This window comes from Electrophorus electricus, chromosome 4, assembly GCF_013358815.1.
Source record: "Electrophorus electricus isolate fEleEle1 chromosome 4, fEleEle1.pri, whole genome shotgun sequence".
NCBI classification, from domain to species: domain Eukaryota; kingdom Metazoa; phylum Chordata; class Actinopteri; order Gymnotiformes; family Gymnotidae; genus Electrophorus; species Electrophorus electricus.
The window spans coordinates 11458290-11484934 of NC_049538.1; the positions used below are offsets into that span (position 1 = coordinate 11458290).

The 26645-nt window shown below is 37.1% G+C and overlaps 3 protein-coding genes and 1 pseudogene across 3 annotated transcripts; all 4 read left to right on the forward strand.

The window, feature by feature from the left end:
- The first annotated feature begins 649 nt into the window (after nt 1–649).
- Nucleotides 650–2872, forward strand: LOC118241159 (annotated as a pseudogene).
- Nucleotides 2873–5634: 2762 nt separating this feature from the next.
- LOC118241247 (extracellular calcium-sensing receptor-like) lies at nt 5635–9044 on the forward strand. The gene is made up of 6 exons (XM_035525547.1): nt 5635–5849; nt 5989–6280; nt 6504–7295; nt 7466–7693; nt 7813–7936; nt 8137–9044. Exons 1-6 carry the CDS (start codon nt 5635–5637, stop codon nt 9042–9044), a joined length of 2559 nt encoding a protein of 852 aa, XP_035381440.1.
- A 4414-nt stretch (nt 9045–13458) lies between these two features.
- LOC113568651 (extracellular calcium-sensing receptor-like) lies at nt 13459–16871 on the forward strand. Its single transcript, XM_026996832.2, has 6 exons — nt 13459–13673; nt 13793–14084; nt 14261–15052; nt 15208–15432; nt 15586–15709; nt 15964–16871. The coding sequence occupies exons 1-6, from the start codon at nt 13459–13461 to the stop codon at nt 16869–16871; spliced, it is 2556 nt and encodes an 851-aa protein (XP_026852633.2).
- A 5791-nt stretch (nt 16872–22662) lies between these two features.
- LOC118241160 (extracellular calcium-sensing receptor-like) lies at nt 22663–25963 on the forward strand. Its single transcript, XM_035525120.1, has 6 exons — nt 22663–22877; nt 22999–23290; nt 23486–24277; nt 24433–24660; nt 24770–24893; nt 25056–25963. The coding sequence occupies exons 1-6, from the start codon at nt 22663–22665 to the stop codon at nt 25961–25963; spliced, it is 2559 nt and encodes an 852-aa protein (XP_035381013.1).
- Nucleotides 25964–26645: the final 682 nt, after the last annotated feature.

Consider the following 26645-nt stretch of genomic DNA (forward strand, 5'->3'; position numbering starts at 1 on the left):
GGCACTTGTTAATGGAAATGAGAACTCAGTCTCAAATAAACCCTGCACAAAACCAGCCCAGGTACAAGCCATAATAGGAGAGTCATTCTCATCAGTGTCCATGGCTGTTGTGATGAATATTGGACCTTTCAGCATTCCCTTAGTAAGTACATAAGCAATTATGAATACTCACTTTACATGCCTTTTAATACATTTAAAACCTTTACAATTTAAACAATTATAAACAAATAACTTTAATGTCTATTAAACATTTATTAAACAACTTTAATTGTTAGATAAAAAATGTATGTGAAATTGTTTTATCACCAATTTTAATGTCATATGCAATGATGATAGCTATACACTTATCATAATACCTGATACACCTGCTTGAATGTGTTATAGATTAGTCAATCTGCCACCTTTGAGTGTCTTAGTGACAAAAAAAAATATCCCTCATATTCTACGCACTGTTCCAAGTGATTATCACCAGAGCAGAGCACTGGCAGAAATGGTCAGGCACTTTGGCTGGACCTGGGTGGGAGCAATAAGAAGAGATGATGACTATGGAAACAGTGGAATGGCTGCATTTACTCAAGTTGCACAACAGTGGGACATATGCTTAGAATATTCCCTTCCATTTTTTAAAACCTACTCACAAGAGAAAGTTATGAGAATCATTGAGCAGATCAAAAGCTCCACTTCTCAAGTGATAGTGGGATTTGTCGATCCTTCAGACTTGGAGATTTTGCTGGATGTATTCTATGAGCACAACATCACTGGATATCAGTGGGTAGGAACTGAGGCCTGGATCTTAAATCCACTTCTGGCCATGCTGGACAAGCACAACACTCTGCAAGGAGCCATAGGACTAGCTGTCCCAAAAGCAGAGGTGACAGGTCTCAAGGACTTCATTCTAGATTTAAATCAAGTGAAATCTGCAGGCAGTGCTATTTTTACTAAATATTGGGAGACATTATTTCATTGTAAATATAAAGTCAAGAATGATTCAGAGCACTCACCATTATGCACAGGAGAAGAGGAATTGTCTGAAATGGACAACACCTTCACTGACATGTCCTTGATGCCATATTTCAATAATGTGTATAAAGGGGTTTATGCTATTGCCCATACCCTACATGACCTTCTTGGCTGCAAAGAAACATGCTCTACAAAGAAGCAGCCTGATCCTCTCACAGTGAGTTAATGATTCTGCACTTAAAAATATGGAAAACACATTTAGCACTGCTTCAAAATCCCTGCCAAAACTGTTATTTAATGGGCAATGCAGTGTTACTTTGTGTTTTTTAAATGATTTTATTTCTAACAACAAATATACTTTCATGTATTTCTTCAGTTTCTAAAACAGCTCAAAATGGTGCATTTCAAAACTAAAGATGGTGAAGACGTTTATTTTGATAAAAATGGTGACCCTGCTGCGACATATGAGGTGATAAACTGGCAAACAAGTAAAGAAAGGCAACATGAGTTTGTTACTGTTGGACTTTATGACTCCACTTTCCCTGTTAATAGTCGATTAACACTAAACTTGTCTTCCATTGTTTGGGCACAAAATACTAACAAGGTAAGATTTGCACCTTGCCCTTAATTAAAGAACTCCTCAAATGAAGATGGTATTTGAAATTGAACAAAGTAGTTAAGTAAACCTTTATTCAGGCAAGTAAATATTTTCCTTCATTATAGGTCCCAATATCTGTGTGCAGTGAGAGCTGCCCTACAGGCACCAGGAAGGCTGTGCAGAAAGGAAAGCCTCTCTGCTGCTTTGACTGTATACCATGTGCTGAAGGAGAGATCAGTAACAAGACAGGTATAGAAACAACCAGATGTGTTTGACAAGTTATTCTCCTTGTTTCAAAAGATATATAATTTTTGTATCAAACTAGATTAATTAACCATAATATATGTCCTGTAATCGGCTCTTTCTAATTTCCTTTTTTATTGTTTTCTTTCTTACTCCACACCAGATTCTAATAAATGTGAAAAATGCTATCAAGATTACTGGCCAAATACACACAGAGATGAATGTATAAAGAAGGAAACAGAATATCTGTCTTATGAGGAAACTATAGGAATTTTTTTAACAGTTGTTTCTATTGTTGGTGCACTTATGACACTGGCAATATCACTTATATTCTTCAAATATAAAAATACCCCAATAGTCAAAGTCCAGAACTCAGAGCTGAGTTTCCTGCTGCTCTTCTCTCTGACTCTGTGTTTCCTCTGTTCACTTACTTTCATTGGTCGGCCCTCTGAGTGGTCCTGTATGCTGCGCCACACAGCGTTTGGGATCACCTTCGTCCTCTGCATCTCCTGTGTTTTGAGGAAAACAATAGTGGTGTTAATGGCCTTCAGGGCTACACTTCCAGGCAGTAATGTCATGAAATGGTTTGGGCCTCCACAGCAGAGACTCAGTGTTCTTGCCTTCGCACTCATACAAGTCCTTATTTGTATGCTTTGGTTAATAATTTCCCCTCCTTTTCTCTTCAAAAATCAAGAACTGTTCAAGGAAAAGATTATTCTAGAATGTAATTTTGGCTCATCCATAGGTTTCTGGGCTGTGCTAGGTTACATAGGACTCCTGGCTCTGTTATGCTTTGTACTGGCTTTTCTAGCACGGAAGTTGCCTGATAACTTTAATGAAGCCAAATGCATCACATTCAGCATGCTTGTATTCTGTGCAGTTTGGATCACCTTTATTCCAGTTTAGGTCAGCTCTCCTGGTAAATTCACTGTAGCTGTGGAGATATTTGCCATTTTAGCCTCAAGCTTTGGATTGTTATTCTGTATATTTCTTCCTAAGTGTTACATTATCATACTGAAACCAGAGAAAAATACTAAAAAGCAACTTTTTGGTAAAATACCAAATAAGTGATCTAACAGACTACATATTTACAATTAGTTTGGCCACATACTCTGTAAGCTTGGACTTGGATGGATAACATATTAGAACAAACTATTTTAAAGTTAAGAGAATCTGGAGATCCTGGACTTGGTTTTCAAGATAACATTAAAACTTCAACAAATTTACTAACAAAGTCTGTATTTTATTTTTGTGAAAAAAATATTGGTAAATTCAACAATTGATCCATATGTAAGACCTTTGCATTCTTAATCTCTCTCTCTCTCTCTCTCTCTCTCTCTCTCTCTCTCTCTCTCTATATATATATATATATATATATATATATATATATATATATATATATATATATATATATATATGGACAAAGTACTTATGCCAGTAGCAAAAAAGTGAGTCATGCAAGTATCAGTGTGTAACCATAACAGACCATTTAGCTATAATATGATATTTGTAGCTAGGTAGCTGGAATAATGTCATACGTGTCATAAGCTCGGTGGTCAACAGATCAGTGACCCATTTTTATGGTTACAGCTTGCATGAGCTGCTTTGAACTCTTCAGCCTTTTATCTTTGCTCTTTAGACTCTGTTAGTTCTCTCATTCTACAGTAGCCTTCTTGCAAAATCCCTGGGTGAAAGTGATTTTTCTTGTAGAGCACAATGATTATAGAAAGTTCTACCTAATGCTCCTAAAATTCTCTACTTTGAATTGATTTAAAATGTTACTTAAAACCCATATTTTTAGACTGGACTTTATTTCTTTGATATTTTATTTTATTGTTTACTTATCAATCTGTTTAATATTTCTTATTGTTGATTTGTAGTCTTCGGGTTTAAGAAAAGCTCATTATAAACTGAATACATTATTAATGTTGTTGTTGTTGTTGTTATCAATCTGAATGCGCTCATCTGTAGCGATAATAGCCTGCTACATTACATGCAGATTGGTAGTTATTTTGTGACATTAAAGAGGTCTTAAAATATCTTAAATTAGCTTTATTATGTAGGACTCTATAAAGCATTCTCTGCTCAAAAAAAGTGTGAAAAAATGCAAAAAGCTTGAATACATCTAGATAAAAAGTATACATCTAATAAAGAGGTAATTTTAAATTTTTAAATACCACTTTTGTCATTCAAGGATGAGATTAGATGTTGGAAAAATAGGTTTGCTATTTTCTACTATCTTGTGGAATTGTCATATACTTAACAGGTTACTGATAAGAAGCTGGACGAATTGAGAAGAAGCTTTAGAATCATTTTACAAGAAGATTATATGTAACATCTAGACAGAAACAACAAAAACACACATACATTGTTAGTAAGGCAAAACATTCGGCATGTCGCATTTATGTTATGTGCTGCCTTGTACCTTATCAAGGTATAACAGGAGCACCATACACCATACTACCTCATTCTGCTGCTGAATTAATGTTTTGAATGAACTTGAGCATACATTTAGAACTTATTGTTGATTTCAGAAACATTCACTCGATCTGACTTGCAATCACATTTTAACAAAGTGTACATTGTATTTCTTAACCTCAGGTATATTGCTGAGTTTTTATATTGTTGAGTCTGAAAGACTTCAGTCCTTGCCTTCAATTGTATGCTCTCTATCCAAATCCTTCTTGTAGCCTGCCCTTATACATGTCTGAAATATATTTTTTTTAACCTCTTGCAGGTATTAGATTCATGATTCACCATTATCTACAATCTTTATATTTGATATAGCCAAATATGTTCACATTGATCTGAATATAAGAGGCACTGAGAGTCAGTAAGCATAGCAATGATGTAACAGAAAGAAAGCATGACTGGTACATTAATCAGTCAATCAAATGCTTGAAATTCTTTTACAAATGGTAAATTCATGAATCTGAATCATACAATTTACAAAATCTAAAATATTTATTTCAAGACAATCACAAATGTGTCACTTCAGTCACTTTCCACCATCATCTGACTACAGACAAAACAACAACGATATGATTATAACCAAATCAAGGGTAGCCGAGTATTAGGCTGTACTCCCTAGTAGTAAAAGGCAAAAATCATACTAAATAATGGTAGCTCCTTGATTTATCAGTTCTATGCGTAGAGTAAGAGGAATGCATAAAGTGTCTGCAGGGATAAAAGCCAAACATAAAAAGACAAAAAAATGTGTGTGTGTATATATATATATATATATATATATATATATATATATATATATATATATTCTCCATAATAATGACACAGTAAAAGCTGCTGACACAAGAAAAAAATCCACACCACAGGATAGTAATTAGATCACACTTATTCTCGAAGTTGTGTCATTGGCCGCCATTTTGTAATTGTATTTTTTTATTATTATTTTCAATTACAACATTACTCACATTTAATGTCAGAGTCACTATATATATAACTAGGTGTTGAAATCATTCTGCAGTATAGCACCAAATTTTAGCACCAAAATTACTGTGTCCATGGCCCCATGGCCCATTCCCAACTCCTCATATCTTTTTTGAATGGGGCCCAGCTGTGATTGCCCAACTACTTACTAAAAACAGGTACAGATTTGACAAGAAGATTTTAATCCACAGCTAAACAAGGCTACTCTGCTCACATTTCAAAGTCACACCTCCTTTGACATGGGCCTACCAGTAAAACTGTACCACTGAGAATGTACCTAATCTATCTGTATAAATACCACATATCCTTCCTGTTCAACCAGCTGAAACATCAGATCTATCAGACATTCTTAACCATTATCTCTACAGTTTGACCTGGATATGTGGATGGAGCCTGTATTTGCTCTCTTGCATGTAGTATTGACCATCATCAGCTTTTCCAAATCTAATGGGACTACATGTTCCCTGCGAGGAGAGTCTGTATACCCTCAACTATCAAAGGATGGTGATATTATAATTGGAGGAATTTTTTCTTTTCATAGCAGTTGGGAGGTCACAGACTTGATCTATTTGGTTAAACCACAACCACTAAAGTGTATGAGGTAAGCAATAAAGGAAATGAGCATTTCAGACACTTTGTAAACATGTAATATATTAAAATGTCAAGAATAACACAGTACTGTAGGATGCTTAAGAGTTTATCTTAAAGTAATGTCGATGTATTTTTCTTTTACTTTCCAGTCTTGATGTCAAAGCCTTACAATATTCACAGTCATTGATGTTTGCAGTAGAGGAGATCAACAACAGTTCCTCTTTATTGCCTGGTGTCTCACTGGGCTATACGATCTATGACTCCTGTACATCCAAAGCAGTGGGGGTTCAGGTGGCTATGGCACTTGTTAATGGAAATGAGAAATTAGTCTCAAGTGAGGTCTGCACAAAACCAGCCCAGGTACAAGCCATAATAGGAGAGACCTTTTCATCAGCATCCATGGCTATTGCGAAGAGTATTGGACCTTTCAGCATTCCCTTAGTACGATATTAAGCAATTACTTTACATGTCCATTAAAACATTTAAAACTCTTAAAAAATAAGTGATTATAAATGTAAATTTGTCTATTTGTCTATTATTTTAATTGTTAGAAAAAAACAAGCATGTGAAGTAATGTATTCAGCAATTTTAATGTCATATTTTGTGGCAATGGATATAAGTCTCTAATGAAAAAATGTGTTATACCTGTTTTAATATATTATAGATTAGTCACTATGCCACCTGTGAGTGTCTCAGTGACAAAAAGAAATATCCCTCATTTCTACGCACTATTCCAAGTGATTACCATCAGAGCAGAGCACTGGCAGAAATGGTCAGGCACTTTGGCTGGACTTGGGTGGGGGCAATAAGAAGAGATGATGACTATGGTAACAGTGGGATGGCTGCATTTACTCAAGCTGCACAACAGTGGGACATATGCTTAGAATATTCTCTTCCATTTTTCAAAACCTACTCACAGGAGAAAGTACTGCGAATCATTGAGCAGATCAAAAGCTCCACTTCTCGTGTGATAGTTGGATTTGTTGATCCCTCAGACATAGAGATTTTGCTGGATGTATTTCTTGAGCACAACATCACTGGATATCAGTGGGTGGGAACTGAGGCTTGGATCTTAAATCCATTGCTAGCCACACTGGACAAGCACAACATACTGCAAGGAGCCATAGGACTGGCTGTCCCAAAAGCAAAGGTGACAGGTCTCAAGGACTTCATTCTAGATTTAAATCAAGTGAAATCTGCAGGCAGTGCCATTTTTACTAAATATTGGGAGACAATATTTCATTGTAAATATAAAGCCAAGAATGATTCAGAGGACTCACCATCATGTACAGGCGAAGAGGAATTGTCTGAAATGAACAACATTTTTTCTGACATGTCGCTGATGCCATATTTCAATAATGTGTATAAAGGTGTTTATGCTATTGCCCATACCCTACATGACCTTCTTGGCTGCAAAGAAACATGCTCTACAAAGAAGCAGCCTGATCCTCTCACAGTGAGTTAATGTTTCTGCAATTAAAGATTTGAAACAAACATTTAGCACTACTTCAAAACCCCAGCCAAAATGATGTAATTTAATGGGCAATGCAGTGTTTTTACTGTTTTTTTAAAATAATATTTAAAAAAAACTTCTATCAACAAATAAACTTTGCTCTATTTCTTCAGTTTCTAGAACAGCTCAGAATGGTGCGTTTCAAAACTAAAGAGGGTGAAGAAATTTATTTTGATAAAAACGGTGACCCTGCTGCGAGATATGAGGTGATAAACTGGCAAACAAGTAAAGAAAGGCAACACGAGTTTGTTACTGTTGGACTTTATGACTCCACTTTCCCTGTTAACAGTCGATTAACACTAAACTTGTCTTCAATTGTTTGGGCACAAAATACTAACAAGGTAAGATTTGCACTTTGACCTTAACTTAAGAACTCCTCAAATGGAGATGATACTTGAAACTGAAGAAAGTAGTTAAGTAAACACTTATACAGGCAAGTAAATATTTTCCTTGATTATAGGTCCCAATATCCGTGTGCAGTGAGAGCTGCCCTACAGGCACCAGGAAGGCTGTGCAGAAAGGAAAGCCTGTCTGCTGCTTTGACTGTATACCATGTGCTGAAGGAGAGATCAGTAATATAACAGGTACAAAATCACCCAAATATGGTGGGAAGGGGAGGATGTTGGAATTGCTGCCATGATTAAAAGTCTTATAGTGAAATGTTATTCTCCTTTTTTAAGAGATACGATTCTTGTAACAAACTACATTAATTCAAACATATGTCCTATATTCAGCTGTGTATCTAAATTCCAATTTTAATTGTTTTCTTCTTACTTCACAACAGATTCTATTAAATGTGAACAATGCTATCAGGACTACTGGTCAAATACACACAGGAATGAATGTATAAAGAAGGAAATTGAATATCTGTCTTATGAGGAAACTATGGGTATTTTGCTAACAGCTGTTTCTATTGTTGGTGCATTTATGACACTGATAATCTTAATCATATTCTTCAAATATAAAAACACCCCAATAGTCAAAGCCCACAACTCAGAGCTGAGCTTCCTGCTGCTTTTTTCTCTGACTCTGTGTTTCCTCTGTTCACTTACTTTCATTGGTCAGCCCTCCGAGTGGTCCTGTATGCTGCGCCACACAGCATTTGGGATCAACTTTGTCCTCTGCATCTCCTGTGTTCTGGGGAAAACAATTGTAGTGTTAATGGCCTTCAGGGCTACACTTCCAGGCAGTAATGTCATGAAATGGTTTGGGCCTCCACAGCAGAGACTCAGTGTTCTTGCCTTTACACTTATACAGGTTCTTATTTGTGTGCTTTGGTTAATCATTTCCCCCCCTTTTCCCTTCAAAAATCAAAAACTGTACAAGGACAAGATTATTCTAGAATGTCATTTGGGTTCATCCATAGGTTTCTGGGCTGTGCTGGGTTACATTGGGCTTCTAGCTAGTTTATGTTTTCTGTTGGCTTTTCTAGCACGGAAGTTGCCTGATAATTTTAATGAAGCCAAATTCATCACATTCAGCATGCTCATATTCTGTGCAGTTTGGATCACCTTTATCCCATCTTATGTCAGCTCTCCTGGAAAATTCACTGTAGCTGTGGAGATATTTGCCATTTTAGCCTCAAGTTTTGGCTTGTTATTCTGTATATTTCTTCCAAAGTGTTACATAATCATACTGAAACCAGAGAAGAACACTAAAAAGCAACTTATTGGTAAAATACAAAATAAGTGAGCTAACAGACTACATATTTACCATTAATCTGGATAAGGTTATAGCCTGTGCAAACCTGGATGGACATATATTAGAACAAATTATTTTAAAATATTAAAAGACTCCAAAGATACTGGACTTGGTCTTGGAATGTTATTCTGTATATTTCTTCCAAAGTGTTACATAATCATACTGAAACCAGAGAAAAACACAAAAAACAACTTATGGATAAAATGTCAAATAAGTGAGCTAATAATGTACATGTTTACTAATGATGTGGGTAATAACCTGTGTAAGCTTGTAAGCTTGTACCTGGATGGATAATATATTAGAACAAATTATTTTAAAGTTTCAAGAGAATCTGAAGATACTCAACTTGGTTAGTAAGGTACTATTAAAAATTCTACAAATGTACTTACAATTTCTGTATTTTACTTGAAAAAAAAAACAATAATATAAAACTTTGCAACATGTGATATATAATTACTATTACTATTAGTAATGCTTATGTATACATGTTTATTATTTATATGACCTGTATAAAGCATACAGCCTTTACAAACCTAGCCTTAGCTGATCAACATTTTAGAACTAATTACACATTCAAAAGAATCTTAATACAAAATGACACTATTAAATTTAGCACAAGTTCAGGTATCAACACAAGTATTTCACTATATTGGCATATATTTTTGTTTCAAGATGATGCTTAAAAGAAGAAAAAAATATCTGCTAATATCTACAAAAAAGTTGAACAACCTTATAATATTCTTACAACAATCTCAGAATTATAAAGTTTAGATATTTACACTAGCTTTAATTTGTTTTCACTTACTATAATATAACTTTTTACAGAATATTGCATGAGCCACTTTGTATTCTTTGCCCCATCCTAACCCTCTTGAATGTGCTCATCTGCTACATTATGAGAGGATCAGTAGTTATTTTGTGACCTTTGGTTTTACTGATCTGTGTAAAGCCTTTGATACAGTTGATCATTCTTTACTTTTGAAAAATCTACAAAATATTGGTTTTGACCACACTGCTACCAACTGAATTAGAAATTAACTCTTGGATAGAAAGCAATATGTGTCCCGGTGACAAAGTAAATCATAGCTACTACTGGTAATAAGAGGGTTCCTCAAGGCTCGACACTTAACCAGTATTGTTAAATACATATATATTAATGGTATTGCCACCAATATTGTATAAGCAAAGCTATTGTCTATTCTGGATGTGATACACAGATATGCAGCCACAACTACTCTCAAAGATTTTGACCATGTATGAAAAGTTTGGGTTCTTTTTATTATGATTCCCTGTTCTCAATTTAATTTCTTATTTTACTATTCTGTGTTTATGCTCGAATCCAAAACATTTCCCAATTAAGTAAAAGCACTTGGCACCTGAAGGTTAATCCAGTCACTGGGATGATTCAGATAAATTATTTACACTATTTTTGTGATGTACCATGGCATTTTGCCAGTAAGTGGTTTATAGAAGTTTTGGCCCGTATTATTCCTTGCCTGATTTGTTTCTTTGTTTATATATATAATTATGCATTTAGGCTTTTTCCTCATCTGACACCCCCAGTATTTTGACTTTAGACTGTCCCTATGATTACGATACTGGATTTGCCCATAATAAATGTCCCTCTTCACAGCATTTGCATCCTGCTTCACTCAGTATCATAGAAAAATTTGTTTTTAATCACAGATCACCAGCGAGCTGGAATTCATCACAGGAAACTTTGTGTGTTTCTGTCACACATTTAAAACTTTTAATTTCTAATTTCTAACTTTAATTTGATTTTGTTTAACTTGTAGTATGTTTGGTGTGTTTTAGTTATTATTTTATATTTATTATACTTTTAATTATTTTTATCATTTTATCCCTGTTATTGTATTTAAGTCATTTTTGCAACAAGTTTATTTTGATTTGACTGATATTTTTATACTAATACATTTACTCCTATGATTAATTTTTTCAATACTTAATGATTGTTTATTTCTGTATTATCCTGGCTACATGGTAACTCAAGCCTAAATAAAGGCTGACGGACTGAAGACCTTGTAGTTCTTGATGACACATTTAAGAAGGATTTAAGGACTTGTCTGTTTCATTTACCTTTCCTGAATATAAGTCATTGTTATACTGGATTTGAGGTGTTGTGGAAACGCAAAGATTCCATACACAAAAGTAACAGAAACTATTTTTTCTTCTTCTAAGGGTTAGTTAAAGCAGCACTACTGCATAGTGGAATTTATAAAATACATCATCTATTTTACACTGAAAGGAAAACCTACAATATGTAAATCATATCATGCTTTTCTCTAAGTTATATGAGTGATGTAAAAATATTCTAATTTTATGCAACAGTGCCATGACTGAAAGCTGTCCATCCATATGCTTGTTTTAATTAGTTAAAGTAACCTTTAATATATTACTATGTTTACCACATATTCTACACACTAAAATCACAGTTTTGTTTTACCTCACATAAAAAAAAAATCTAGTCAAATGTGTGGCATCACAATGTATATAGACCTCATTCAACAAAATTATAAAATGATCAGCAAAATGGCACCTAAACAAGAATATTATAGGTAAACATAAAGGGTCACAGAGGACCAATCTTTTCATCTAGGGTCTTCAAACCTGGGGTATGCCATCTCCCTAATGCCAAGTGTGTGGACTGGTCCGCCAGCCTGGAATGTTACTTTGACCTTTACAACTTAAATACACTTGGCCTATTTGACCAAAATCAAAGGGTCATAGAAAGCCAACCATGCAAAGTAGACCATGCAACTCAGTGTATGTCATCTCTCAATGGCCTAGTTTATGCCTGCCAAGTGTGGGGCCCCTAGGTTGAATGGCCAGCACTCAAGGCTAATTAAACTGAGTCCTGCCTATATAGGCAAATTTAAAGGGTTGTTGTACACATAACCGTTAACCTAGGTTAGCGAACTCCATCTACTTAAGGTCTAGTTTATGCGTGTACAGTTAGAAACCCGTAGGCTGCATAGCTGGTCTGCTCTGTGTGTGTGTGTGTGTGTGTGTGTGTGTGTGTGTGTGTGTGAGAGAGAGAGATAGAGAGAGAGAGAGAGAGAGAGAGAGAGAGAGAGAGAGAGAGAGAGAGAGAGAGAAAGAGAGCAAGCAAGTACATAAGTATTTCTGTATGGAAAAGCAGGCAGAACAGAAGAGGGAGGGTAAAGCATGTTGTAGGAAAATAAAACCCAAATGCACTGCAATTTATGTTCAAATAAATATATGATAAACATTAATAGTGTCACACTAGCCATAACAACAGGCAAACACAAATCAACAGAAAAAAAATGTACTCACCGTCTCTTACTATAGACCATAGTGGTGTGGTGCAGTTCAAAGCATGAAATGAGACACAGGATAGGATTGTCTTGGTAGGTCCTGCAGAAAAAAAGTGTGCTTCCTCTTGTTCCTCCAAATGTTTGACCTCTTGCTAGAAGAACAGACTTACAGTCTGGCATTGATGCAGAATCCTAGCCAAGGAAAAGTAGTTCCATATTTAGTTATATCTTCACTTGCATCAGCGCATTTCCCGCTCTGTAGAAGCCCTTCTACCACTGATTTTTTGAAGTCAGCTGCATCCAGTAAGATGTCACACTCATGAAAAATAATATAGGTTTTTATCAAAGCCACTTATAAGGCCACTAAGGTGCTAATATTCATAGGATTTTCACAATAGGTCTGTCCTGTCCACTCCATGCATGTACACGTTATACTCTTCCACAGACAAAAGTTGTGGAACCTCTAAATTACATGCTTTTTACTGCCATGGAGGTGTCATGTTCAGTGGACAAAACCATCACAAATCCTGTGAAATCCTCAGATTACTAATCTGTGGAGGCATTCTTTGGGTTAACATGAACCATCCCATAAACCCTTTTTTTTTTTCTCTCTCTCTCTCTTCATGACATATGTAACTCAAGACAAGTAAAACGTATCGATATAAGGATGTCCCTTTCCAGAGGCCAGCACTGCTGAGAAGTCTCTTTCATGCAGAATGCCCCGTCCCTACACTCCTGTCAAACTGGTAGACTCCAGCAATGTAAAGACCTCACAAACAGATGTAGTCAGTTTTGGCAATGTTGAGAATAAAGTTTTTCATACCAAACATGTGGCACATTGTTGGATTGCACTGCCTAAAAACACTTCTTGGACAGAAGGTCACGGACTCGTTTATTTTAAAATTTTGCCAAGCTACACCCCTCAACTCCCACCATCCTCCTCCTCACCTACAAAGCATTTGAAAGTCACTCCTCCTCTGACTGCAGCACAATAGTGAAACTTTACCGTAGAGGATTTGTATTTCCATCTGTATAAATACCACAACTCCCTCCTGTTCAACTAGTTGAAACATCAGATCTGTCACTTTATCTGTACTCTGAATAAGTGGATGGAGCCTGTCTTTGCTCTCTTGCATGTGGTAATGGCCATCATAAATTTCTCCAGATCTAATGGGACTGCTTGTAATCGGCAAGGAAAGCCTGCATACCCACAACTGTCAAAAGTTGGTGATATTATAGTTGGAGGAATTTTCCCCTTCCATAGCAGTTGGGAGATCACAGACTTGTCCTATTTGGTTAAACCACCTCCGCTGAAGTGCATGAGGTAAGACGCAAAAGAAGGTATTTTAGACATTATTTTGTATAAAATACAGTTCCATGGTTCACAATTATACAGCAAAAATAAAATGTTTAATGTGTTTCTATTTTAACTTTCCTAACTAGTCTTGACTTCAGAGCCTTCCAGTATTCACAATCATTGATCTTTGCAGTAGAGGAGATCAACAACAGTTCCTCTTTACTGCCTGGTGTCTCACTGGGCTACAAAATCTACGACACCTGTGGTTCTACAGCAGTGGGGGTTAGAATGGCCATGGCACTTATGAATGGAAATGACAACACAGTCTTGGATGAGCCCTGCACAAAGCCTGCACAAGTACAAGCCATAATAGGAGACACATACTCATCAGTGTCAAAGGCTGTTGCAACGAGTATTGGATCTTTCAGCATTCCTTTAGTAAGTACTCATACAGTATTATTAATCAGTAGTTTATTACAACCCTATTTTCAAGGATATAAGAAACATGCAGCTAAAAATAATTTTTTAACGGACTTACAATTAGATGTGCTGTTAAGATAGAGGAAAGCTGACAACATATTGACTATGAGATAACTATGTCAATCTGATTTTAGATCAGTCACTATGCCACCTGTGAATGTCTCAGTGACAAAAGGAAATATCCCTCATTTCTGCGTATTATTCCCAGTGATTACCACCAGAGCAGAGCACTGGCAGAAATGGTCAGGCACTTTGGCTGGACCTGGGTGGGGGCAATAAGAAGAGATGATGACTATGGAAACAGTGGGATGGCTGCATTTACTGAAGTCGCAGAGCAGTTGGGCATATGCTTAGAATATTCCCTTCCATTTTTTAGAACTTACTCACAAAGGAAAGTTCTGAGAATCATTGAACAGATCAAAAGCTCCACTTCTCGAGTGATAGTGGGGTTTCTTGACAACTTAGATTTAGAAATTCTGCTAAGTGTATTTCTTGAGCACAATATAACTGGATATCAGTGGGTAGGAACTGAAGCCTGGATTTTTGATACAGAACTGGCCACAATGGATAAGCACAAGATGCTGCAAGGAGCCATAGGACTGGCTATCCCTAAAACAAAGGTCACAGGTCTGAGGAACTTCATTCTAAATATAAATCCACTAAAAACTGTGGGCAAGGCCATTTTTACTGAATTCTGGGAAGCTCTGTTTAATTGTAGATATACAAAGCATGATGATTCAGATGATTTACCAGTGTGTACAGGTGAAGAGAAACTGTCTAAGATTGAAAACACATTCACTGACATGACCCTGATGCCAATTTTCAATAATGTGTATAAAGGGGTTTATGCTATTGCCCATGCCCTACATGCACTTCTGGGCTGCAAAGAAACATGCTCTACAAAGATGCAGCCTGATCCTCTCACAGTGAGTTAATGCTTTGGCACAAGATTTGGAATGCACATTTAGCACTACTTCAAAATCCCTGCCAAAATGTTGTAATATAATTTGAAATGCAGTGTTTTCTTTGATTTTTATTATTATTATTATTATTTTTTTGCAATTTTGCTTTATTTCATCAGTTTCTAGAACACCTCAAAAGAGCTCATTTCAAAACTAAAGAGCATGAAGAGGTTTATTTTGATAAAAATGGTGACTCTGCTGCAAGATATGAGATAGTAAACTGGCAAACGATTAAAGAAAAGCAAGTATTTGTCACTGTTGGGCTTTATGATTCCACTTTTGCTACTCACGAGCGATTATCAGTAAACATGTCGTCTATTGTGTGGGCACAAAATACTAATCAGGTGAGTACAAGAAGTAACACATTCTCAGTAAATGCATTACTTGTGAGCTTGTCTGCTCTTACAATGTGCATTTTAAGTATGCAAAAAAAACCAAAAAAACATTTGAACACAATTTTTAGTGTCTAGGCTATTAAGTATTTCCCTTGATTATAGGTCCCGATGTCTGTGTGCAGTGAGAGCTGCCCTCCAGGGACCAGGAAGGCTGTGCAGAAAGGAAAGCCTGTGTGCTGCTTTGACTGTATACCATGTGCTGAAGGAGAGATCAGTAATACAACAGGTACATAAATCCCCAGAAAATGGTAACAAATATAACATACTTTTAGTATTGCTTTTGTTGCTGTCACTGTTGTTACAGTTAATTGTTGTTGTTGCAATAATTATACCGTGTATGCTCAGATGTTCTGAGTTTTTTATTTGTTTTTAAGGACAGATTGAGATTTTAAAGGACAGATTGAGCTTTTTAAAACTCTCACAACTTTTGCTGCATATCTAACTTCTCTTTTTTGGTGTTTTTCTATACCTTCATGGCAGATTCTATTAAATGTGAACAATGTTATCAAGACTACTGGACAAACGCACAGAGGGATGAATGTATAAAGAAAGAAATTGAATATCTGTCCTATGAGGAAACTATGGGATGTTTACTAACAACCTTTTCAATTACAGGTGCATTTATGACAATAGTAATAGGAGTCATATTCTTTAGATATAAAAATACTCCAATAGTCAAAGCCAACAACTCAGAGCTGAGCTTCCTGCTGCTCTTCTCGCTGACTCTGTGTTTCCTCTGTTCACTTACTTTCATTGGTCGGCCCTCTGAGTGGTCCTGTATGCTGCGTCACACAGCGTTCGGAATCACCTTTGTCCTCTGCATCTCCTGTGTTCTGGGGAAAACAATAGTGGTGTTAATGGCCTTCAGGGCTACACTTCCAGGCAGTAATGTCATGAAATGGTTTGGGCCTCCACAGCAGAGACTCAGTGTTCTTGCTTTCACTCTCATACAGGTTATTATCTGTATACTTTGGCTAATAATTTCCCCCCCATTTCCATTAAAAAATCTAAAGCGCTACAAGGATAAGATTATTCTAGAATGCCATTTAGGCTCATCTATAGGTTTTTGGGCTGTGCTGGGTTATATAGGACTCCTGGCTCTTTTATGCTTTGTACTGGCTTTTCTAGCGCGGAAGTTACCTGATAACTTTAATGAAGCCAAATTCATGACATTCAGCATGCTCATATTCTGTGCAGTTTGGATCACCTTTATTCCAGCTTACATCAGCTCTCCTGGAAAACTCACTGTAGCTGTGGAGATATTTGCCATTTTAGCCTCAAGCTTTGGCTTGCTATTCTGTATCTTTTTTCCAAAGTGTTACATAATTATTCTAAAACCAGAAAAGAATCATAAAAAGTTAATTATGGGTAAAATGCCAGTTAAGTAACGTAATAATAATATTAAGTACAGACAGGAGAAACATTAATCTGGTTCATATTTTAGAAGACATCATCTTTCTTCATAAGGATTTTATGATACTGGTGATTTTGATATTAATATTTGATTTTTATTCTGTAGGCTTTCTTTGAAAATGTTATATAATTACACATATATATTAAAGGAAAATCTAGGTCAATACCAAATAAAAGGATTATGTTGATACTACATAGCAAAGTGGCTCTGGGGTGGATGAACAGCAAATGTTCTGAAGAAATGACATAAAAGACAACTTAGAGTAATAAACACTGTAAAACATGATAGGTGTATGATATTTTGAAGTTATTTTTATAAATCAGTGTATAATGTAATTACTACACCTTGAAGGGTACATTTATTACTCCGAGCCAGAAAAAAGCATTTACTTCATAAAATAAGTTGGCTCTTTGGGCTCCAATCTGTGGTCATGTTAATGCCACTGTTACTAGTCAGTTAAGGACCATAGAGCAGGTTATAGGAAGGAAGAATTTAAAGCAGAAGTAAGGTAAGGACAACCATGAATCCAGATACCCTGCAACTTCTTATGAGGAGCTTGTGAGGATTGAAACTTTTCTTTTGAAGTGGTTCATTATGGATTTTTTTTTGTTTTAATTCAAAAGGAACTAATATATGTCCAGCAGCTGGCAGTTGACTTCTAAGACAAAGATTTCCAAATACCAATCTGGACCAGTTTGGATAAGCATTTTTCAATACATGAATATTTTGTAAAATCGTGACAAAATAACTGAGCTCAATTTGGTCCTAGATAGGTAAAAGGGGATTATCCAAACAAATTTAGTCCAGATTGAAAAACTGGCCCCTGTTGTAATATGGCCATTTCTAAACAATCACAGAGATACTGTCAGAATTCAGATCATTACCAACGATTTTTGATATCTGAAACATTCAGTTAGACTAGCAATAAGCAATGAGTGGAGCAGAAAGTAAAGCCATAGGCTTCAGCAGGTTTTGTTTTGGTTTTTTTTACATCAAAATAAGTGTAACACCAGAATTTCGACAGAAAGGTAACTTTAAACAGTTTAAAGTATGTAGACAGAAAGTTAGGTTCTTGATGAATTTGCAAGTTATACAAATATAGCAAATGTACAGTGGTGTGAAAAAGTGTTTGCCCCCTTCATGATATTTTTTGCATGTTTGTCACTCATGCTTCAGATCATCAAACAAATTTAAATATTAGACAAAGATAACACAAGTAAACACAAAATGCAGTTTTTAAATGAAGGTTTTTATTATTAAGGGAAAAAAAATCCAAACCTACATGGTCCTATGAGTCTTTTACATGGCAGTGAGTCTTTTACAGCACAGTGGAGGAATTTTGGCCCAATCATCTTTAAAGAATTATTGTAATTCAGCCACATTGGAGGGGTTTTGAGCATGAACCACCTTTTTAAGGTCATGCCACAGCATCTCAATCGGATTCATGTCAGGGCTTTGACTAAGCCACTTCAAAGTCTTAATTTAGTTTTTCTTAAGTCATTCAGGGGTGGACTTGCTGGTGTGTTTTGGATCATTGTCCTGCTGCAGAACCTAAGTGCGCTTCATCTTGAGGTCACGAACAGATGGCCGAACATTCTCCTTCAGGATTTTTTGGTAGACAGCAGAAATCATGGTTCCATTTACCACAGCAAATCTTCCAGATCCTGAAGCAGCAAAACAGCCCCAGACCATCACACTACCATTGGTATGATGTTCCTTTTATAAAATGCTATGTTACTTTTACGCCAGATGTAATGGGACATACACTTTCCAAAAAGTTCAACTTTTGTCTCGTCAGTCCTCAGAGTATTTTCCCAAAAGTATTGGGGATCATCAAGATGTTTTCTGGCAAAACTGAGACGAGCTTTTATGTTCTTTTTGCTCAGCAGTGGTTTTCATCTTGGAACTCTGCCATGCAGGCCATTTTTGCCCAGTCTCTTTCTTATGGTGGACTCATGAACACTGACCTAAACTGAGGCAAGTGAGGCCTGCAGTTGTTTGGATGTTGTTGTGGGGTCTTTTGTGACCTCTTGGATGAGTCATTGCTGCACTCTTGGGGTAATTTTGGTCAGCCAGCCACTCCTGGGAAGGCTCACCACTGTTCCATGTTTTCACCATTTGTGGATAATGGCTCTCACTGTGGTTCGCTGGAGTCCCAAAGCTTTAGAAATGGCTATATAACCTTTTCCAGACTGATAGATCACATTTGTTCCTGAATTTCTTTGGATTGCAGCATGATGTCTAGCTTTTGAGGATCTTTTTCGTCTACTTCACTTTGTCAGGCAAGTCCTATTTAAGTGATTTATTGATTGAGAATAGGTGTGGCAGTAATCAGGCCTGGGTGTGGCTAGAGAAATTTAACTCAGCTTTCCAAAGATGTGATGAACCACAGTTAATTTATGTTTTAACTGGGGGGGGGGGGGGGGGTGTCACTTTTTCACAAAAGGTCATGTAGGTTTGGATTTTTTTTCCCTTAATAATAAAAACCTTTATTTAAAAAATGCATTTTGTGTTTACTTGTGTTATTTTAGTCTAATATTTAAATTTGTTTGATGATCTGAAGCATTTACGTGTGACAAACATACAAAAAAATATCAGGAAGGTGAAAAACACTTTTTCACACCACTGTATTGTTACAGGCCAAAATACTGTAATTGGTGTGTCAAGACCTAACTACCGTAAATTATTTCGTAATTACATTGAAACTTAAATAAAAGGTGCATGTAATTACAAATGCTTACCTGAAAGAGAAGGTAAAATAATGTGATAAGGTCATAGGTTCACAGAAAACACAAATGTTGTCATACCGATAAACATATGTAAGTCAATCTGGATAAGGGCATCTGCAAAATGCTGATAATTGTAAATGGTATGTTCCATTATATTTGCTAACATTTGTATAATTCAGAATTTTAACTATTACAACAACATATTTTTAAACACCTACCTTGCACCTACAATCACTGACCTCTTTAATATGTATAACTTTAAATTAAAAGTGTGCTGTAACAGAGTGAACAATCAATGAGCCAGCCTCAACTGAGGTAATCACTGTTCAGTGCCTCAGTACAGGCCCACTGATGACTGGATATTAGTGGAATGACAGATCATTATTAATAGAGTAGTTTCAATAGCTTTGTAGGTGTATAATAGACGTTGTTGCATTCCCATTGTCACAGCACAGCCCCCTCCTCTTAGACTCCTCCCCATGTCCGTGTGTGTTGTGTGTGTGTGTGTGTGTGTGTGTGTGTGTGTATGTATGTGTGTATCTACATGGCCACACCCCTCCATTGTTAGTCGGTTGTGTGTTACACCTGTCCCTCATTAGAGTTATCAACGTCTATATTTAGGTCCGTGTGTATTAGTCAGTCCTTGTCAGTGTTTGACCTCATTTAGGCTCTTGTTCGCCACATTATTGTGTTCTAGTCCTGTTTATCGCTTATTGCATGTTCTCTGTATCACTTATTGTCACTGTTTGTGTTTTTTGTTGTCTGTTTTTGTTACCTGTTTTAATAAATGTCTATGCTTGTGCAACACAGCTCGTTTTTACATCCTGCATCACCTCTCATGTTACAGAAACACCAACTGCTGAGGGATGCCGTGAGCCAAGGCAAAGAGAAGGAAGGGAAAGAAGTGGCTTGTCCATCCCAACCCAATCTAAGTGAAGGGACCCTTCATCCTGGTGGAGGCACACTTTCTACCAATGCAGCGGGAGAACTCCGTTGAGAAGATTTGGGAGGACCCTAGTAGTTCACAATCAAATTCTGTGGAGACCTACCTGCCTTTCCTGGACTACCAGAATGACAACTCGGCAGGGGATAGCTATTGGGATAGCTACAAGGTTTATGGCATGGGCAAGGACTATGACAACCTTAGCCTCAGGTCAGATGCAGAGTCTGACCACTCACTACACCCTTTGATGAAGGGGGAGGCGGCCCTCCATGAGGATCCCACTTCCAAGCCAGAAACAGGACCAGGGTACTCCGAAAGTGACGATCCCCCAGCACATAAGGCTCTGTCCAAAGAGCGTCGCTCAAGAGCCAGCGAGTGTCCCCATGTTTCCTTTCAAGAGGTTTTGTCACTGGCTCCCAAGTCAGTAAAGGACACTCCCTTAACCAGAGCACAAGACCGCAAAGCCCCTGTGCCTGCACGTCAGCCAAAACAGGGAAGAGGGGAAGCATTGCCAGCGCACAATCCTGAGATGGCCACCTCATCCGGCGTGCACGTCGGCTCGTCTGCTCATAAAGCAGAGGTGCTGTCACCACCGAAGTTGGAGGCAATCACCTCCTCCTAGACTCCCCGGCCGTCGCCTCAACTGGCGACTGTAAAAATGGCAGGTCTTCTTTCCAGCCTCACCGGACTCATTCCCTCTCCTTTGTATGGTTCTGTTTCATATGTGCCTGTTCCCGTCACCATCCCTATTCCCATCACTGTTACCATGTCGGTCCTTTTGTGTCCACCCTGTGTCTGCCATTGTCCTGGTCCCTCTAGTCCTCCCCTCTGTCCTGTCCATGGAAGCTTGTGTCGATCCGCTAGTGTCTCAGACCATTTAGTGTTGGTCTGGGCCATGGCCCGATAGGCTGATGTGCCAGGAGTCACACTGTTGGAGGGGGTTGGTGGGTTCTGTCAAGGCACAGTCTTCTCCTCCTAGACTCCTCGCCATGTCTTTGTGTGTGTTTTTTTTTGTCTGTGTGTGTATCTACATGGCCAAGCACCTCTATTGTTAGTCAGTTGTGTGTTACACCTGTCCCTCATTAGAGTTATCATTAACATGTATATTTAAGTACTTGCATATTAGTCAGTCTTCTTGGTGGTTGACTTCATTTAGACTCTTGTTTACCACCTTATCGTGGGTCTAGTCATGTTTATCACTTAGTGCATTTTGTTGTGTTTCACTTAGAGTCGCTATTCGCGTTTTTTGTTTTCTGTTTTTGTTATGTGTTTTAATACACATATGTGCTTGTGCAACACGGCTCGCCTCTGCATCCTGCCTTGCCTCCCACATTGCACCCATTAGGGTATCAGACAGAGTAATTCTGATGAAGCTTTTAGATGTGTCAGTATCACTACTGTGTTGAGTGTGGTCTGTCACTTAATGATGACAAGCCTGCACTCCTGTGGTCAAACAACTGACCACTGAGAGCTAGAGGATGGCTAACACAAACTGCACATGGCACGAACAGAAAAGCTATATTCACTACTTATACACTAATATAGGGATTATAATCAAGAACTGTCTCTAATTAAGTAGCTGATGAGACTGTAGGTCTACTAATATGTGATGAATGTATGTCTGTGATAGCCATGCAGTGGAAGGCATATTATATTTATTCACAAAGTAACAGTCAAACATGTAGACAAATATAAGAGGGAAACAATTCAATCTGCAAAGATCATATGAATACATAGGACACCACATACATTAAAAGTTGACTGGGTGTCCATTGAGCTGGGGTGATTATTAATAAAAGACACAATGTATTGTAAGGAATAAAATGAAGTGGCAGTACAGCTGGTTCAGAAACAGATCTCAGTTTCAATCTACAGGTACAAATCTGACTGGCAGATTTTAATCCACAGATAATCTAGGCCACTCTTCTCACATTTCAAAGTCACACCTCCTTTGACTTCGGCCTACCAGTAAATCTGTACCACTGAGAATTTGCCTTTCTATGTAAATAAATACCACATATCCTTCCTGTTCAACCAACTGAAGCATTAGACTTGCCAGACATTCTTAGCCATTAGCTCCAGTCAGTATGTGGATGGAGCCTGTCTTTGCTCTCTTACATCTGGTAATGGCTATCATAAATTTTTCCAAATCTAACGAGACTGCCTGTATCCTGCGAGGAGAGTCTGTATACCCACAACTATCAATGGATGGTGATATTATAATTGGAGGAATTTTTCCCTTTCATAGTAGTTGGGAGATCAAAGACTTGTCCTATTTGGTCACACCACCTCCACTGAACTGTATGAGGTAAGTATTGTAGAAACTGTGTGAGCATATATTATACCAAAAATATTATATGACACAGAACAACACAGCTTTAAAGTTTTATGATAAAATAATGTAATTGTATTTTTCTGTTATTGACAAGTTTTGATTTCAGAGCCATACAGTTCTCACAGTCCTTGATGTTTGCAATAGAGGAGATTAACAACAGTTCCTCTTTACTGCCTGGTGTCTCACTGGGCTATAAGATCTACGACACATGTAGTTCCACAGCAGTGGGGGTTCAGGTGGCTATGGCACTCGTTAACGGAAATGAGAAATCATTCTCAAATGAGGTCTGTAAAAAACCAGCCCAGGTACAAGCCATAATAGGAGAGACGTACTCATCAGTGTCCATGGCTGTTGCAATGAGCATTGGACCTTTCAGCATTCCCTTAGTAAGTATTTAAGCAATTAAGAACATCTACCTTTGTCTATTAAAAGTCCATTTTAATTGTTATTAAAAACATGAAAGTAAAAAAAAAATTATCACCAATTTTATTGTCATATGTTATTATGGTGATGCATATAAACTTAATTAATTAAAACTCACTAAACATAATGCCTGAAATAGCTGTGTAAATGTCTTTTAGATCAGTCACTGTGCCACCTGTGAGTGCCTTAGTGACAAAAGGAAATATCCCTCATTTCTGCGCACTATACCCAGTGATTACCACCAGAGCAGAGCAATAGCAGAAATGGTCAGGCACTTTGGCTGGACCTGGGTTGGTGCAATAAGACGAGATGATGACTATGGCAACAGTGGAATGGCTGCATTTACTGAAGTCGCAGAGCAGTTGGGCATATGCTTAGAATATTCCCTTCCATTTTTTAGAACTTACTCACAAAGGAAAGTTCTGAGAATCATTGAACAGATCAAAAGTTCCACTTCTCGAGTGATTGTGGGATTTGTCGATGCCTGGGACTTAGAAATGTTACTGGACACACTTTTTGAGCACAACATCACAGGATACCAGTGGGTGGGAACTGAGGCCTGGATCTTTGACCCAGTTCTGGCCACAATGGACAAGCACAATACTCTGCAAGGAGCCATAGGGCTGGCCATGCCGAAAACAGAGGTGACAGGTCTGAAGGACTTCATTCTTAATTTAATTCCACTGAAATCTGCAGGTAGTGCCATTTTTAATAAATACTGGGAGACATTATTTCACTGTAAATATACAGTGCGGAATGATTCAGAGGACTCACTAATATGTACCGGTGAAGAGAAATTGTCTGAAATGGACAACACCTTTACTGACATGTCCCTGATGCCATATTTCAGTAATGTGTATAAAGGGGTTTATGCCATTGCCCATGCCCTACATGACCATCTTGACTGCAAAGACACATGTCATAAAAATATGCAGCCTGATCCTCTCACAGTGAGTAAATGTTTTTGCACTTAGAGATTTGGAACAGACATTTAGCCATAATTCAGAAAATCAGCCAAAATGATGTACATTCATTGACAATGACGTGTTTTTAAATTATAGAACTTATACCAACATTTATTGGCAATAACCTTTGGATTCTGCAGTTTCTAGAACAGCTCAAAATGGTGCGTTTCAAAACTAAAGAGGGTGAAGAAGTTTATTTTGATAAAAATGGTGACCCTGCTGCAAGATATGAGGTGATAAACTGGCAAACAAGTAAAGAACAAAAACATGAATTTGTCACTATTGGACTTTATGACTCCACTTTCCCTGTTAACAGTCGATTATCACTAAACATGCCTTCTATTTTGTGGGCTAAAAATTCTAATAAGGTAAGAATAAAGGAAACATTGCACTTTGGCCTAAAATAAAGGACTTGAAGATTTGAAGAAAGTACACATGTTCAAATCTGACAACTAAATATAACTCCATTGATTATAGGTGCCAACATCTGTGTGCAGTGAAAATTGCCCTCCAGGCACCAGGAAGGCTGTGCAGAAAGGAAAGCCTGTGTGCTGCTTTGACTGTATACCATGTGCAGAAGGAGAGATCAGTAATATGACAGGTATAAAAATTCCCAGAAATCAGCTAAATGTTTTTTTAAACATGTTCAATATGATATTCATTTTAGAAGATATTCTCATAAACATTTTTGAAGTGTATTCAGCTAATTATACTCCACATGTATGTAATTTCTATTTTTATTTCCTGTCTTACTCCACAATAGATTCTATTAAATGTGAACAATGCTATGAAGACTCCTGGTCAAATCTACAGAGGGATGAATGTATAAAGAAGGATACTGAATATCTGTCTTATGTGGAAACTATGGGAATTTTGCTAACAGCTGTTTCTATTATTGGTGCATTTATGACACTGGCAATATTAGTCTTATTCTACAGATATAAAAATACCCCAATAGTCAAAGCCAACAACTCAGAGCTGAGCTTCCTGCTGCTCTTCTCGCTGACTCTGTGTTTCCTCTGTTCACTTACTTTCATTGGTCAGCCCTCTGAGTGGTCCTGTATGCTGCGTCACACAGCGTTTGGGATCACCTTCGTCCTCTGCATCTCCTGTGTTCTGGGGAAAACAATAGTGGTGTTAATGGCCTTCAGGGCTACACTTCCAGGCAGTAATGTCATGAAATGGTTTGGGCCTGTACAGCAGAGACTCAGTGTTATTACCTTCACTCTCATACAGGTCATTATATGTATGCTTTGGCTAACAACATCCCCTCCTTTTCCATTTAAAAATCTAAAATGCTACAAGGAAAAGATTATTCTAGAATGTCATTTAGGTTCTTCCATAGGTTTCTGGGCTGTCCTGGGTTATATTGGAGTCTTGGCTCTCCTGTGTTTTGTTTTGGCTTTTCTAGCACGGAAGTTGCCTGATAACTTTAATGAAGCCAAATTCATCACATTCAGCATGCTCATATTCTGTGCAGTTTGGATCACCTTTATTCCAGCTTATGTCAGCTCTCCTGGAAAATTTACTGTAGCTGTGGAGATATTTGCCATTTTGGCCTCTAGTTTTGCTTTGTTATTCTGTATATTTCTTCCAAAGTGTTACATAATAATACTGAAACCAGAGAAAAACAATAAAAAGCAACTTATGGGCAAAATGCCAATTAAGTAAGCCAATAGTCTACATATTAACTATTAATGAAGCGACATATAAACCTTATGGCTGGTGCATATATACACACACACACACACACACACACACACACACACATACAAAGAGAGAGAGAGAGAGAGAGAGAGAGAGAGAGAGAGAGAGAGAGAGAGAGATCCTGGTTTACAAGGTGTGATTACAATTTCAAAGGATTAATTAAAATCTGTATTTTTTTTTTGTTATGTAAAATCACTGAAAAAAGTCATTTGTTACATATTCACTATTAACATGTATACATATTTAACATTAATACTGCCTATATAAACCATACAAGCTTTGCATCCTTAGTCTTAGCTTATTAAAAATTAGGAACATTTATTTTAAGCATTCATAGGAATCTGGAGATATAGGTCAAACCCACAGAGGAATAAATGCATAAAGAAAGTTTGGTTTGTTATTCTGCAGTCTGCTTTCAAAATGTTATGTAATTTCATTGAAACAACTATCTGAGTTTAAATTAAAATACTATTGGGAAAACTATATAACATTCTGTACTTTTCTCTTATGAAGAACAATCAGCATCAGAAACATTAAAGTAAAGGACGTAAAACAGATTGAAACAGCTGCATTATATTGAGAAGATACTACAAAAAATATCTTTGCTGTTTATATAATAATGGGTTAATTTACCTAATATTAAGAT